The sequence below is a fragment of the Amblyomma mixtum genome, chromosome 1 (assembly GCF_055824585.1).
Source record: "Amblyomma mixtum isolate Tamu chromosome 1, ASM5582458v1, whole genome shotgun sequence".
Taxonomy (NCBI): domain Eukaryota; kingdom Metazoa; phylum Arthropoda; class Arachnida; order Ixodida; family Ixodidae; genus Amblyomma; species Amblyomma mixtum.
In genome coordinates, this window is record NC_143012.1 from 244,630,834 (window position 1) to 244,647,581 (window position 16,748).

The window sequence follows — 16,748 nt, forward strand, 5'->3', positions numbered from 1 at the left end:
CTCGAGTCCGGACGCTCACCGCGGTCTTCGTTGCAACCACCGAAATCTGTGCGGGAGACCTACAGCTCGAAGAGAAGAAGCTGGGCAGCGTCGGAACTCGTGTGAGCGTCGGTGGTTGCGTGTTGTGGACTACTGCTAGTGCTGTAAAAGAAAAAAAAATCTCAGTTCCCTAACGCTGCTTGACGGGGAAAGGTGTGTCCTGCGTTCGTTATTTGCTCTCCCGGATCATGTGCGTTGCCACTCCTGAAATTCGTGGACGCATCCTCGCGTTACGTCACTCGCCAGACCTTTCTTCGGGACTGCATGTGACAAACTACAGGCACGTGAACTTGCTCCCTCTCGTCGTCATCGCCTCTTCTGCGCGGCGACGGCCCAGTGCATCGTGTTTAGCGAAGGGGGGAGGAGAAGGACATACACACCCTCCTCCCCGAAATTCCTCCAGCTTCGCAAATTGTTTTCTGCCGACTCCGCGGCGTTTACATAATCCGCGCCGCGCGTATGGATAGCCGTAAACGAGGCAAGTGGAGCCGGAATTTGGCTGTCGTCGGGGGATGAGGATGGGGATTCTCTTTCTTTTGCTCTCGAGCGGCCGCCGCTCCTCTTCTTCCCCCCACACTGCTCCCTTTATGTTTCCCCTTTCCCGCTAGTTTATGCGAGAGCGGGCAAAAAATGAACGAACGAATAGAAAAGCACGTCACGTGGCGCACTCTGGCGTCGCCGCCGCATCGCCCTCCGTCTCGCATCTGGGCCTGATCCTCTCGTTCATCCTCCTCCGGCCCCCTAATCCGCACCTCCACCGCGCGCTCGCGGATCGGGCCCGGCCCCGGCTAACGGGATTTGAGACGCGCGCGCGCTCGTTCTCGCCGCCCCCAGCAGCAGCATCCCCGCTTATCCCTGCCTCCTATCCAGTATTCAGAGCGTCCTCCCTCACTGCGCATACGTGCGCCCTCAACCCCGAGACTCCTGGGCAGAGGGAGTCAGGCAGCGTGTAGGAGGCTCCCTACCGGAAGGGTAGAACAAAGAGCGCGGCGCGAAGCGGTGGAGCCGGAAAGGATAAGCGCGATCCTCTTCGACCCGGGTCTCGGCACCGTCGCGACCCCCCCCCCCCCCCCCTTTCATCCACCTCGGGGGCCCGGGTCGGTCGCCATCTGCCGGCAGGAGTTTCACCTTGACGAGATTAGGGATAGGGCGCCCAGGGAAAAACACATCGCCCACCGCGCAGTGTGCGAGAACCTGCTGGAGATGACGACGGATGTAAGGAAAAGAAGGGAAGCGAGAAAGGAGGTCTCGAAAAAACCCTCTCGGGGCTTTCCGCTACTGCACCGCCCGCGTGCGCGGATAACCGTATACCTCCTTTCTACTCCCTTTTCTCTTCACTCTGCTGCCGCTTTAGGGAGAGAGAGAGAACCTGCTGTGTGTAGGTAGGTGCTGCACGTGTGCAGTGTATACACTGCGGGGAGCCGTACGGAGTAGCGGTCGCTCGGTAATGGGTGCGCGTGGGTGCTTGCCGGGGAAAAGCGGGGAGCGGTGTGTTGGTGCGTCGGCCGCGTGCGGATGTGCGCCACTCTAGTGCCGCGCGCGCCGCCACAGCCGCGCTGGTGTGTTTGGCGCGCGCGCGCGGGGGCTCCGGCTCCCGCCGCCGCCGGCCTAATCCCTTGACTACATTAGGCCTCCCATGTTTTATTTAAGTCCGGATTAGACGGTGCTGAGAAGCTAAAGGGGATATAGACGAGCGGTATTGGGAAATACGTCCATGCTAAGAGGATTAGGAACCTCTTCAGTGCCGCCGCCGGGTGCCCCTGGATATCTTTGTTTTTCCCCTCTGTTTATTCCGATTCTCTTTTCCTTTCGTTTTCGCCTTCACTCACTCTATGCCCGCCTAACTTTTCTTCTTTTCCCCCCATCTCTCTCACGTTTGCTGCTTGGTTCTGTTTTCTTTTGCTTCACACACCTCTGGTAACACCTAATCTCTGAGGCTATAACATCCTGCCTCTCCGTTCTTATATTCCGCGTAACTGTTTCTCCTTCAACCCTTCTAGTGTATTTTCCCGGATCCCCTTGTTCCTGGTCGGATATGTTATTTCGAAAGTTTGCCCGGAGTGCTCCTACTTTTTCTTTAGTCCTTGGGCTCCCTGAGCGCACCTGTTGTTCATCGGTCTCAACTGGGCGATTCCGAGTGCGGTATTTAATCCGCGCAGTTATGAGGCGGTACAAGAAAATTTCTTTCAAATCATCGTTGCTGCTGCTGCTTTCTGGGAGACTTCAACCGCGATCCGAATCGATCCAGACGAGAAGGGTAGCTGCTCGATTCGACGCCTTCGTATATCCGCAATATACGCTGTCGGAAAGGGTTATCAGGCGATGTCTCAGAAACAGCACTGAAAACAGTTATACGTTGCCTGCCTATTCCGGAAGTGACGTCACGGCACTCTTGGGAGTTCCACCGCAGTCTGGTTGTGCTCGGCGGATGTAGAGGGGGGAGGGAGTTGCTTAAGAGCAACAAGGCGAAATTCGCCAAACCGATCTGGATCGACCACTGAAGCGCCCATTCCCTACCGCGGAACAGGACTGGGAAGCCCTTCTCCGGATTTAGCTGATGGTGGTGATGATGTGTCCTGAACCTTGGACTGTGGCGCCAGTTCTCGTTGCTGCTGCAGCGCTGAGCAGTGTGCTTGAAAAGCTGGAAGGGCCCACAGGTTAGGACCGCCTCACCGACGGCGGCGCGGCAACTGGCCTCCGTGAGCATGGCGTCCACTGCCCTGGAAGCAGGGTAGTGAATGAACGAGCGGCTAGATGCGTGCGTGCCTAAGAACGAGAAAGGCCAGAACGTCGATGAGAGACGAGAAGTGGGCGAGTAAGGTTTAGAGCTCTGTCTTTAGTCGCTTGGTTTGCCCGCCGGCGCTACTTCCTCACGAACCGTCTGCCTAAGATGTCCGGTTGGAGGAATGGGAATGGAAAGGATAGAGGGAATTGTTTAAAGGCATAGTTGGGTCAGCCAAGCCGTTCGGCTTCGCAGCTTTCGGACGTATAGCAGGACGCTCGATGCGAAATTCGCTTGCCCCTGAAGAGGTTGTTTCTCTGCGAGGCGACTGTGTGGGGTGGGTAAGCATTCGCAACATAGCGAAGGAGACAGTGGTGGTTCCGGTGACAAGACGGTACCCGTGTTACCGGGACTCCTTCGCTGCCGCAGTTCACAGCTGGTGAAGAAGAGGGAGATTTTAGCAATCTTTTTATTTCATATCAGGGCTGTGTGCTCTAGCATATCAGGTGTAGAGTGACGGAATCGATTAGGGTTTTGGTGAATGTATAAACTAGTCGTGAAACATTACTGTTGGGCTGGGGCAGTGTGAAGACACATCTGCTTTTCAACCCAAGCGGGCTATCGATGGCATTATCGACATTCTTTAGGATTACCATGCTTTTTATCTTCACTACGATTTTATTGCGTATTCCTCTGCTTTTGCACTTATGCCACGCCTGCCACTGGGCCCTTGATATTCGCATTGCTGCCTGATATAGTTATGCGTTTCTTTCATGGCTCCCGTGTGCCTCGCTGTTCCTCATCTCCACCTCCGCGCCACGCTTTTGAATTTTTCTGCAGTTCGTGTCTCAGTTTTTGCACATATGTGCGTCGCGCTAGAAGTGCGGCTTCCTCTCCCGTTTTAGATGCTTTTTTTTAGTAATTTAAGATGTGCCTTTCTTTTTTAATATCTTCCAGGGTGTTAACTAGACTTTCTTGTAATGTTTTTCGCATTCTTCTTTCTTGCCTGCTCGGTTTTCCGGATGTAAATTGTCAGCGTGTGTCCCGAATCACCTGTTTTATCTCGGGATGTCTGAGAGCACATCTGCGACACTTGTAATTATAAGTGATGGAATCTGGAAGATGCGAGGTGGCGCATGCGAACTGAGTTCATTGGATCCTTCTTCCTGCATTTCCGTTCGTTTTATGTCGTGTTCCGGTTCACGAACTGTTAAGGGGGGCTAACTAGCTCCATGCTTTCATGCCTCATGACGCTGGCCCGTTTCCCGTCAGGGACATCCGGCTGGTCGTGGCTCTTGCTTTTGGTTTATTCTAAAGCGAGAACAGCGCTCAATAGTCTCCTTTCCTCTCGCTGCCACCATGCGAAACGTTGCGCCAAAACATCGCCTCACCGTGGCAGCTGAATTTTCGACCAGGTATAACTATGTGCGAGGACTGCACATAGAATCTGTTCCCCTGAGTAATCTCTTGCGGCTCCCGAGATATATCTAGCGGTAAACCTGATATCTAAACTAATACTACTACCCTTGAAGAAAAATTCCAGCGTTTCTCTTTCTTTATTTTTTTCTGTGCCGAAAGGGGACTGGACTGTTGTAAGCGTCGCAAATGAACACGCTGATTTATTTTTTCTCAAATATTTTTACATACCCAGCCTTGTCATTCCTTTTTAATGCCTGTTTAACTCTGATGATGATGATAATGAGGCAGGTTGTAAAAGAACTCTGGAATCTCTTGTGTCGTACCTGTTTTGATACTTGGAGTAGCTGAGCTGTACGTTGGGCGCGCGTTTGTGTCGAAGAGCAGATGCGAGTGACGGGATTGGAGAAGCGGCGGTATAACCACGGATAACCTGAGCGGCACTGCCGCTGCTTTTGTTGTTGCAGTTGTTGCTGGACTGCGGGCGGTCGAAGCGCGGTAATAATTAACCCCGCTGGCCTTTCGTTGAACGGGCGCAATTTGCATATTTATGACCCCCGAGTGAACGGCACAGTGAGCGACGCATTTTCTTTTTTTTTTTTCAACACTTTCCACTTCCGGTCCTCTCGAGTCCCGCAGGGAGCAAATTGTTTTTCAGGCTTTCTCCGATCTCGTTCTCGTCAAAGTCGCTGCTGCCGGCGTTGCCGCAGCTCTCTTCTCTCTCTCTCTCTCCATCTCTCCTCCTCCTCCACTACCTTCTCCCCTGTAATGGGGAGAGGGGGCGTTATTTACGCGCGCGACGACCCGCACTTAGCAACGCTTATTGATCCGCTAATCCCGTCACATATGCGCTAAAGGGGGCGGGCGTGTTCCGGCCTGTCGCTGTTGCTTCAGCCAGCGCGCCCCATGGGTCGCTATAGCTGCGCCTGCGAGTAGTCGGAGGAGGCCGGGAGTAGAAAGAGGTGCAGAAATTTGGTGGCCTCTGAGGCATTGCGTTCCCTCTTTCTTCCCCCCCCCCCCCCCCCCCTCGCCTCACCCCTGGCTCCCATTTCTTTGAGCACCACGCCTCCGCGGTAGCATTAGGCGTGCGGGATTGAACCTTTTTGACATCTGGTAAGCGGGGTCGAACGTGAGCCGAGCGATCGTTCAGGCAGGTGGTATAAACAAGGCTTCGCGGGATGTCACGTTGTTCGTCTAGTGACAAGTGCACTGTACGAGCTGGCTCGTGGAAGGAGCACGCGTACCGAGGGGGAAAAAAACTCAATTTTTTTTCTAAACTTTTAAATACCACTGCTGCACTAATCGCATGTTGTTGCGCAATGTTTCGGATTAGTCTCGACCGTGTGGGTGCGTCTTCAGCGCGCACCAGAATTCGGTAGCCGTGCGTGTTTTCTTTATTGTATTTTGCATCTCGCCTCCCGTCGAAAACGAGGGCGAGATTCGAACCCGCGGACTGGTGCTGTGGCGGCCGACGCAATTGTCACTGCGCATTACGGCACCTCGCGTGATAACACGATGGCGCGGTTCGTTACGGAGCAAGACTGCGGACAAAACTGTCTCTTCCTGCGCGAAGTAGCTGAGCGCGTCCGCCCGCGTGCGCTGTGAACGCCAGTTCCGCTCATCGCGGTGTCCTCGTTCTCGCTCCGGTGGTTACCACTGAGTCCTGTGTGAACGCGCAACTTATGCCGCACTTTTCATTTCGTTTAATTAGCGCTAGCGACTTCGACTCGGTAGCGGGCCCTAATGATATAGTGTAAACTCAACTGCGGCGCAAAACGACGCTTTTGCTACTGCCCGCCGGTGCTGAGATTCCGAGAGAGATGCAAGCCTCAGATACTGCTCTCTCTCTCTCTCTCTCGCGCGCGCGCATGCGGTCGTATCTGTCTGTGTGTGCTTGTGTCACGCTTCGCATAATCCGAACGGGGCTGCATCTCGGCTGTTATGTGCGCGCGAGATCGCAAAAGTAGGGGGGGGTTCACATGATCCGATGACTTTCTCGCGCAGTCGCCGTTCATCCGTCGTCCTTATACCTGCTCGAATTGTGTTCACGTATACGGATCACGGCTCCGCCCTATGTGCTTTCTTTTTTTTTGCGCTTCTCTTGGTTTCCGCGATCAGCGTGCATGCAGCGCGCGCTGTGCCGTCGCGCGCATACCGTCGTCGTTGCCCCCGGCGGCGGCCGCATTATCTTAAGACCGCGGGCATATGCGCGCGGCCGAACGGAGCTGCAGGCAGGAATAACGACGGTTCGAACGACGCGAGCAAATAAGCGCCGAGGGGGAAGGAGGGTGAGAGAGCGGCGCGAAAGCAAACATATAACCTCTGGCGAGTAACCGTTCATCCCGAGACCCGGCTGGAGTTGGAAGAAACAAAAAGTAAAAACGGAGCGAGCGCGCCCGAGCCTCTTTGCCGTCACCGCGGAAAACGCCGCCGCGACCTTTTCGCGCCCGAGCTGCTCGCTATCCCGTTCCCCCTCGTTTTGTTTCTTTGTCCCCCTTTTTGTTTTCTTTCACTGCGTATACGCGGGAGGGAAGGGGAGAGTGCAAAGGCGGATAGCTTTCTCGTTGCCGCGTAAAAATTCCTCCGTGGCGCGTGGACCTGTGTCGCGTATGCCAGCGCGCGCTTTGCCCGCTGATTCCGCGGCGTCGCCGCCGCTGCTTAAGGTACGACCACACTAGCGGCAAAGCGCGCGGCATGCCGCTGGCGGCGCCACCCCCGCCGCGAGAGGGACGGCCACACTCGGCGGCAGAGTCGCCGCCGCGCAAAGCTCCCTTCGTGAGCCAAACCGGTCGAGGTCCGCGATTCTGCAGGAGCGCGCGCGGCACCGCCGCCGCCGCTGGCATGTAACTTTAGTAGGAGCCAAGAGGTGGCGACACAGACGCTCCCTACGTCACAAAGCCGGGCGCCCCTCATTGGTCTCCCCGCTCCGCGGCACGCGGCAAGCCGCCGAAAATGGCTCCTCGACCCATTCGCTGCGCGGCAGATCAACCCGCCGCAGCGGCAGGTTTCGCGGCAAGCGGCTTGCCGCCGGCGGCATGCCGCGCGCGTCTTGCCGCCAGTGTGTCCGTACCTTTATCCGCGCATTCGTAAGTATCGGCTTTGGCCCCAAGCCGCCGCCGCCGCTGCTGCTGCGTTGGGCCGTGCCACGGAGAGCCGTTATTATTCGCGGATTTCGCGCCCGCGCGCACTCTCCCTCTCTCTCCTCCTGCACCCCCCTCCCCCGTGTGGAGGGGGGTGCAGGGGAACTCGTTTTCGGCGAACCTCCCGTTAGCTGCCTCCTCTTCCCCATTTCTTTTTTTTCTTGTTCCCTTTATCCCTCCTCAGGCTGATTCTTGTTTAGCGGGCCGCGTTAGTTAGGGAAAGCCGCCCCCCCCCCCCTTTTTTTTTCCTTCTCGTCGTCAGGACGGCGGCGTTCGCTCTGCGGAGGCGTGTGTGGATGAGCGCGGACCGTGGGATGGTTTTGGTGTAAAAGGAGGTGGGGGGAGATGTCTCGGCGAACGAGCAGAGCGCGACTTTGCGGCGGATCTTCGCGACGTCGTCTTTGGCTGCGCCTTTCTCATTGGTTATGCATGAGCGGCGTTTTGAAATTTAGGAACAGATGTAATCGGGTTTTTTTCCTCCTCCTCCTCCTTTCCCCTCTCGTTCTCCCCTCCGAGAGCTCGGGTGTTTTCTTTTGCCCGACCGAGCCGGGTCGCGGCAGAACGTGGGCGGTGGTGGGTGTGGATGTCGCGGCGGAGGCGGCGGCGGCCGGAGATTATCTTGCCTCGGCAAGCACGGATCCCGGGCGGCCCCGCGCTCCTTAATCCCCGCGCGACGGTTTTACGCTGCCGCGCCGTGGAGCCCCTTCCTTTCTGCGCCGAAGAAGCCTCTGCTCTCGTCGTCGTCTTCTCCTCCCCACCCGTTCGTCTCGATGTCTTCTCACCCGATCTCTATGGATCCCCCTTATATTCCTTCCAGGTTCCTACACCGCATCGATTTCTTTTTTTATTTTGCTCGTTTCGCGCCAATGGAACGGATCTTTGGCTGCGTGGAGAAAAACGTGTGGAGACGGGTCTGTCGTTTAGCGGTTTTTACGCCCCCACTTTTTTCCCTCTCATCTTGAGTACACCTTGCTTCTATTGCTGCTGCTCTAACGGCGGCGGTGCCAAATCCGGATCTCATTCCAGAGTAGGTAGTGGGATTAAACAATATAAAGGGACAGGAAAGAATGTCGAGAGGAGCTAAGGCAACCTCCATCCGACTTCGCCCATCGCTTCGAGATTCGCGCGTTCGTTATTCACGCGTTCGTTATTCGCGCGTTGCCCCTCCAGCGTCTCAGGTTGGCTTCGGCAGCGGCATATGATTCTTCACAGCCTGTATGCCGCCAGCAGTGTGCCAGCACAGAGGGCAACGTTTTTTGTCTTTTTTTTTTCTTTCGGTAGCTGCTTCTGGGTTCGGTCATCAGAATCAGACGTGCAGTTCACTCTGGCAGGCCGATTTTTCTACGCCGCGGCGATTTTTCTCTGTCTGCAAACCTACAAACTCCACATCGTTGCTCGACAGAAGCGATGCCGCTGTGCACTTCCGTGGCGGTGCACTAGAGTGCGAGGAAGGGGGCGCGACGGAGTGCACAGGAGGATTGCCACGTTAAAGGGCCACTGACCAGGGTCCGGACATTTTTGAAAAACAAGCCCACTGCATAGATGAGGCATCGAAGATAACCTCTGCAAAATACTAGAGCCATGCGCGCCCCGAAAAGCTGCGAAAATTCAAATCAAAGCCCGTTCGTTCTTTCCTTCCTTCAAAAACGGGCCCCGCCCACTACTCTGCACCCCGCTGACGTCAAGGGTGGCTACTTTCGCTAAAGGCACTCCATTGGTGCATCGTTCTGACTGACGGGAGAAGGTTGGGCGTAGCCTTGGCGTCGCGTCGTCTGCACAAGGCTTTCCGCAGCGCCTTCTGTTCTGGCTCATGCCTCCAAACCCGCATGAAGGAAAAAAAAAAAAAAAACTGCGGAGGGAGCGTGCGGCGACAGCCTTGAACCCTTGAAAAAGCCTTGAAAAAGTAAAAATAGTAAAACTGAGGGAGTTGGTTCGCCCCCCCCTCCCCCCCCCGCCGTGATCACGTCACGAGAAGCTCTGCGTGCGCGCTCCCTTCTCAGTTTCTTTTCTTCTATGCGAGCCCCCCAAAACAAGGTTTTAATTAGTAGTGCAGCAGAGCCTTTCCCTCGCTCGTCCACTTGAGCGCTCCGCATAGACACCGCTTATCCTCCATGCATCTTGCGTACGCCCTGACTCCAATGAACGACATGGGCTTCGGAGCGGAGAAAAGACAAACACACAGAACACAAACACACATGGAGAAAAGCAAACGGGCGGTTGCCGGGTCCGCACTTCGCCGTGTGTTTCGAACAGAAACGACTTCCGCCCATCCGCTCGTGAAACGGTGGGGAGGCCTAAAAAAAAAAATGAAAAGGTGGCTCGCTAACTGGGAATGACAAACAGATGTATGAAAGGGTGCGCTCGCTAACAAGTCTAGGTGGTCGAGCCGATCGCGCCTCTCGATCGTTCAGTGTGCGGAGAAAATGCGACGACGCTGTTTCAGCCCCAGCAGCAAAAACCAAGAAAAGAATTCTATTGAAGGCGGGGCCATGACGTAGCCCCGTGACGCACTCCACAGACACCACGCCTCCGGCTTACGTCGGAGAAGGAAGGGGTGATTTTGCCTTGCCGAGCCTACTCGACGAGGAGCGGGAGAGAAGAATTTCGAGGAGGGAATGGAAGGAGAGGAGGCTCGCTGAAAGAGAGGTAGAGAGTGTCTGCTGAGCTGGGGTGGTCCGTGGCCCTTTAAGAGCCCGATGTCAGACTTGGCTCCGGTTTCGTTTGGTTTATGGGGTTTAACGTCCCAAAGCGACTAAGGCTATGAGAGACGCCGTAGTGGAGGGCCCCGGAAATTTCGACCACCTGGGGTTCTTTAATTAAAGGCCCCCTGCCCACCCGCGGCCAGCAGACACTCTCTACCTCACTTTGAGCGAGCCTCCTCTCCTTCCATTCCCTCCTCGAAATTTTTCTCTCCCGCTCCTCGTCGAGTAGGCTCGGCAAGGCAAAATCACCCCCTCCTTCTCCGGTGTAAGCCGGAGGCGTGGTGTCTGTGGAGTGCGTCACAGGGCGACGTCATGGCCCCGCCTTCAATAGAATTCTTTTCTTGGTTTTTGCATTTTCTCCGCACACTGAACGATCGAGAGGCGCGATCGGCTCGACCACCTAGACTTGTTAGCGAGCGCATCCTTTCATACATCTGTTTGTCATTCCCAGTTAACGAGCCACCTTTTCATTTTCTTTTAGGCCTCCCCACCGTTTCACGAGCGGAGGGGCGGAAGTCGGTTGTGTTCGAAACACACGGCGAAGCGCGGACCCGGCAACCGCCCGTTTGCTTTTCTCCATGCGTGTTTGTGTTCTGTGTGTTTGTGTCTTTTCTCCGCTCCAAAGCATATGTCATTCATTGGAGTCAAGGCGTACGCAAGATGCACGAAAGATAAGCGGTATGTGTGCGGAGCGGTAAAGTGGGCGAGCGAGGGAGAAAGGCTCTGCTGCACTACTAATTAAAACCTTGTTTTGGGGGGCTCGCATAGAAGAAAAGAAACTGAGAAGGGAGAGCGCACGCAGAGCGTCTCGTGACGGGATCACAACGGGGGGGCGGGGGGGGGAGGGGGGGGGGCGAGCCAACTCCCTCAGTTTTGCTGTTTTTTTACTTTTTATGGCTAGGGTTCAAGGCTGTCGCCGCACGCTCCCTCCGCAGTTTTTTTTTTTTTTGTTCCTTCATGCGGGTTTGTAGGCATGAGCCAGAACAGAAGGCGCTGCGGAAAGCCTTGTGCAGACGACGCGACGCCAAGGCTACGCCCAACCTTCTCCCGTCAGTCAGAACGATGCACCAATGGAGTGCCTTTAGCGAAAGTAGCCCCCCTTGACGTCAGTGGGGTGCAGAGTAGTGGGCCGGGCCCGTTTTTGAAGGAAGGAAAGAACGAACGGGCTTTGATTTGAATTTTCGCAGCTTTTCGGGGCGCGCATGGCTCTAGTATTTTGCAGAGGTTATCTTCGATGCCTCATCTATGCAGTGGGCTTGTTTTTCAAAAATGTCCGGACCCTGGTCAGTGGCCCTTTAACGTGCACTGACATCGCACAGTACACGGGCCTCTGGAATTTCTCCTCCAAAGAAATTCAACCGCCGCGGCCGGGATCGAACCCGCGTCTTTCGGGTCAGCAGCCGAGCACCGTAACCACTGAGCCACCGCGGCGGCAAGACTTGGCTCCATTGGTATGGAGACATGTACAGTCTTTGTCGGTACGTATGGTCAGTGGCGGCCTGTTTTGCCCGGACCACCGCTGTAGCCAAAGAAGGCGCTCTTATACACTAATGTTAGTCATACTGTACAAAGCCGAATGATATTTCAACCTCGTCCGGAGCCGGAAGACGCTTAGAAGACGAGCACTGCATCGTCGTGCAGCCAAGCATACAAGACACCAACATCAGTTCACTCCGGGATATTAATTTTATTGATCGAAAAAAAAAAAAAAGAAGCGCAGGCATACACTGAACTCGATGTCAGCACTACGAGAACCACCGAAGATGAAGGCCACCTTAGCAGGAAGCCAGACTGAACAATGTTGCCCCAAATGAGTCTTTTTCGACTTCTTTCGGGCTCCGCGGCCGCGACGGATAGGCTGGCCAGTCGCACGGTCTTGACGACTAGCCTGTGTTAATGTATCGTCCTTTCCTAAGGTAACCAGGGTGCAGTGCATGATTCGCTTCTCAGTGGTATAGTTGGGGCACTTTTGTCACCCCTCAACCTCTAAATCTCTGCAAACCCTTGACTCCATTTTCGAAGACCTTTCGGTCTTTAGTGAAACCGTAAGGGCTCCCTGAAAAGCGACGGTTGCCCATAGTCCCCTTGATCAAAAAGTAAAAGGGTTACAGCCAACCACTGCTCGACTTTCCATGTGGGTGACAAAAGCCACTGAACCCAAGCAGCGGCGCTATTCACGCCTTCTCATTGCCTGTTACGTCACTTCCTACGACACTCGTCCCGAACAGGATCCTTCGGGGAGGCGACTCAGAGGTCGCGCTTGCGCATGCGTGGTAGCGAGCCGTTCGGTCACGCGACTTCCGGGACACTCAGTGTGAGCACAAAATTTGCCGTTTACCAGCTAGAATAAAAACTTGCAGCTCGCCGACAGCTTTGAACGGTCCTTTCGTCGCTTTTGCCTTGAAGCTTCGCCGCACGCCTGAGGTGCATTACGACGAAGGGAAGCTTGAAGGGGAGCTCCTGCTGCCAAGCAGGGAAAGAGCCGGAGGGAGGCTTCAGTTCTTTCCATTCGGGACCCACGTGCGCACATTCTTCTTTTATTGTTTTTCCATGAAGTACAGTTTGCGCATGTCGTCGGCGAGCGGAATTAGCTGCGTGAAAGTTAGTTTGTGCGCGTTGCTTCGTCTTCAGAAGGGCCAGTCTTTTTTGGAACGGCTCACTGCTGTTTTCTTTCTTATTTCATTTCATAGGAAGCGTTCGCTCAGGGTCGACGCAGACCTTCGTCATGAACCTCCATTCCACTTTTGCTTACTAGCAGCCGGCTGTCCTCGGTAAATTTTGCTCGATATATTAAGTCGCAGTTTGTGTCGGAGTAGACGTGCGACGTTTTTGTTCATGAAAGAGGGGGGCGTACCTGACTACCACGTGTGTGTGCGTGCCGCAGGCGTGGTGCAGATCAAGAACTGGAAGCCCCTCTCCTTCGACCAGATCACCGAGCTTCCGGAGGCCACCGTCGGCGACATGCTCAGCGACCTGGTGCAAGTGGCCACGCTCAGGATACGCCTGTACAGGTGCGTGCTCCCACTCACGCTGCCCCGGCTTCTTCTGTTCCTGCAGTCTGCCCCTTTTGGCTGCTGCGAGCTGTGCGTGACGCGGAAACGAAACTTAAGTTTGGCACGCGAAACCTAGTAGGCCGTAGCGTTCGTGGTTAACCTATCGCCTCACCCGTTTACGGGTACAAGATGCATTCCCGCGATGTGAGCAACTAACGCCTACGAACAGTAGCATTAACGTAGTAGACGCTGGAGCAGTAGTGAAGCATGCTGTGCTGCAGTGGGAATACCGTCAGGGCGTCCGGAGCGCTGTAACAATCGGTACAGCGATATTTACTTAGTCATACTGCAGGTCATCAATTTGGCCCGAGCAGGAAGTACCTATGTGCTACTTCTTATGCATCGGCACAGTACGTGGCAGTACGTTATAAGTGGCATGTTGCATGGCGGGCTGGGCACTTTTATTTTGATTTTTTCTTGCCCATTCTAACATATTTCGATACTATCATGCTTATTAGTTCCGTGCTAAAAAATAAAATAAAAGTACGTGGTTCTTGACATCAAATTCGAGTCGGATCGCAGTGCTTCCTACGGCAGGGCATTTTGTGGACGCCTGTGTCGTATGGTCGCTGACTATAACATGATGTATACAGGCTGGTCATTGCGCCTCTGCTAGCTGCGCGTTGTACAAGTAAGAAAAATTGGGTACAGGAGGCCAAACTAACAAAGTTTGTCTCGTCTTTCGCTCGCTGTGGCCATTTTCGGCGCCCCGGCCTCGTTGAGACCAGGTCCTCCAGGGCCCGGAGGAGCCGGTTTTTCCGAGCCGGGCGTATCAAAAATGGCCGCGGCCACAAAAAAGCAGGCGCCGTGTCCACGATGACGCTGGTTTCCATTAGTGTAAGTCGTTTCTGTTTCGTACTAAACGCACCCCTTAACGGTGCTGTCGTTCTGAGTGCTCGCACTACCTCGAGACTTTAGAAACACCCTTCCTAGGACACGAGCCGATCCTCCGGATCCCCCTCTAGGCCGGAGACATGGTACAGCCCTTCAGGGTTAGTGATTTGAGCCCCTGCTCTGCTGCGGTTTGACTGCCTCGTCGCCACTCTTGGTGGACAGAGGGCAGTCTCTAGCAGCAGTTCTTTCCTTCGGCCGGCGACTGCGGGGAGGGAGGGAGAGAGAGAGAGTGAGAGCGAGTGAGCGGGCTGACGTAAGTGGCCGCGGCGTGCTGCGAACCACCCCAGCGCGGTGTTGTTGGTCGTTGCAGCCGGCCCAAGCCCAACGTGGTGAACGACGTGAAGGAGAAGCTCCTTCAGGTGCTGCTGGCTCAGTCGCACTCGCTGCTGCTGAGCTCTGGCTGCCCCATCGACCAGGTACGTTGCTGTGCACGACCCCTTGTCGCATGACTGCTGTTTCGCGGCCGTTGGTAGAATTGATTTCTTTTTTTTTTTTATCGGTCTAACGTCGTCAGACTGATGCAAAGCAGCGGAGGCCGTGCGGCTGTCATCGAACGCCTTTTATGTTCACTCGTGCGTTTGGGAATTGATCTGCATCTGTTCAGAATGCGTCTGTTCAGATCTGCATCTGCATTGTCTAATTCTTGAACTAACATTCTGAACAGATCAGAAAGGAAAGATGAACAAGGGGTACAGGAAGCGAGTGTGGTTGGTCAGGGAACAAACGCAAGCTAACGACATCTTAAGTGGCGAAACCAAGAAGAGGGAAAGTAATGCGGACAACGGGTACCCGCCGTTTCCTTTTAAACAACGGAGCGCATTCCAGGACGGGCGGATTTAGCCCCCCACACCTTCAAAGGGAGAAATTCTACATAGCGAAATCATCCTAAAGCCCATATTGTGATTCAGATGAGACCGCCCCCGCTCCCCGCCCCCCAACTGTCCTCTGGCCATTAAGTGGCCATTAATCCGCCCTTGTCCTAGCAGGTGAGGGCAGAGCGTCAGGGGGGGCATATGAGATTATGGAGTCTTCGGGTTTAGGATGGCCGCAGCTGTCGCAGTAGGCTACGGGGTTAATAATTGTAGGTCAGTAGGAGATACCTCTTTCCTGAAGTGGACGTAGTCAGGCTCGTGACGATGTGTTCCTGTATAGGCTGAATAGGCTGTCATTTTCAGTTGTCGAGCAAGCCACACAGGAGCCAAGCTCAGCTTGTTGAACTTTAGGCGTACTGGGAGTGACTCGAGAATAATGCGATGCGAATGCATGCTCTCAACGAGAAACGCTGGCTTGCTCCAGGGAGTGAGGGTACTGTCGTTGTACTAAGGCACTTCTACTGCGACCACTTAAATCGGAGAACAAGAGCGCCGGAGTATAAGTGATTAAACTTTGCCGCGGAAAAAACTTGTGCACCTCGTTATCTCTGCGCGCGGCGCCCCGCGCCCATGGTGACATTTGAGCGTAATAAATTAACCTGCAGCTTGTAGCTTAGCGGCGCCCAGTAGCGATTATGTGTAGTCAGCGTTTGCGCGCGAGTCCGGAGCTAAAAGCGCCGAAGTTTCGCCCATTGTGCGAGTGGTCGTTGGTGGATTAATTAGAAGGCGGCGCGTGTTGCTTGTTCGGTGTCGCCGCCGTGCGGATACCACGTGTAGCAGAGACAGCGAACGGATTTGTGCGTAGGCCGCGTGCAGCCAAAATTGGCCCCGTTCATAGAAAAAGGAAAATAGAATGAGGAAGAGTGTACTACTCTCTGTATACCCCCCAGAAATTAATTGACCGCTCTCGCGTCTGCACCTGGCGCCGTCATTTGCAGGCACAACGCCTTCCGGTCGCTCGGCTGCGGGTGCTTAGCTGTACTTATTTCCTATGGGCCTACAGCGAGCCAGCTGTGGGACAGGATGCAGAGGCGCGCCGCTTGGTCTCTAGTGCGAATTTTAGCTCAACATCCTGTTTTCCTCGGGGTGAATCGAAAATTTCCCTATTTGGGTCACGGAGGTCTCCGCACGTTTCCTGTTATTGTCCGCCGACATTTGAGAGATTTAGCATATACCGGAGAAGTACTAGGCGGATGCGTATACCGCTGTTACGTGCGCCTGCTGCGCACACGCAGGCAGTGGTCTTACCCGGCCACGCACTCGCCACCGCGCATGCGCAGTTCCCTTACGTAAAACCGGTATGCGTCTCCGCTAGTACTACGTCTCGGGTATGCTGAATCCCGCTATTAGGGCGGGAGTGTTTGCTTTGCTGGAGGTACTGGAAGCTCACGAATCTCCAGCGCTTACTCCCACAAAGGAGGACGTCTGCATGCCTGTTTGAACGCCGGCTGGTGAAGCCTTGCAAGTTTTTCTTTTTTTTTGCTATTTAGAGCTCAGTGTGCGCCGAGCTCCGATACAAGTCGCTGTCAGTGCGCGATGAGCCGGTCGTCGTTTATAAGACGGACGTCACAGCAAGTTCTCGATGTTGGTTCAGGAGTACTGTGGGGATTTTCTTTGTCATGTATTCGAAGACGCAAAGTGCCCCTTCCCGACTTCTGGAGACCTGTCGTCCGGTGGTAGCTGTTTCTCGCACTTTACGCGTAGAGCCCGGCGACTGCCCTTTCTTGACCGCAACCCATACCCGTGGGGTAGCTTTAGGACCGTAGCTGTAGTGCACCGTGTAGAATAGCTTACCGTCTTGGCTTTGCTGGTAAAGTGAAAGCTGTGTCGAAAAGACTCCGCTCCCGAGTTGTCTCCTATTGTATACTGACACGTGTAGTTACCCTGGTGCACTTTCGACGTGTTTTGTT

The 16,748-nt window shown here is 54.7% G+C and overlaps 1 protein-coding gene across 5 annotated transcripts in view; it reads left to right on the forward strand.

The window, feature by feature from the left end:
• dve (SATB1_N and homeodomain domain-containing protein dve) overlaps positions 1 to 16,748 on the forward strand; it is a 98,393-nt gene that overhangs the window by 50,864 nt on the left and 30,781 nt on the right. For 4 of the 5 annotated variants that reach the window (XR_016286838.1, XM_089565504.1, XM_089565517.1 and 1 more), the window contains exons 4-5: positions 12,904 to 13,030; positions 14,277 to 14,382. Coding sequence is in view for 4 of the 5 variants with exons in the window: in XM_089565504.1 (XP_089421630.1) it covers positions 12,904 to 13,030; positions 14,277 to 14,382 (233 nt within the window). In the remaining variant the exon portion in view is untranslated. The remainder of the gene's footprint in view (positions 1 to 12,903; positions 13,031 to 14,276; positions 14,383 to 16,748) is intronic. The other variant, XM_089565525.1, reaches the window with a different exon arrangement.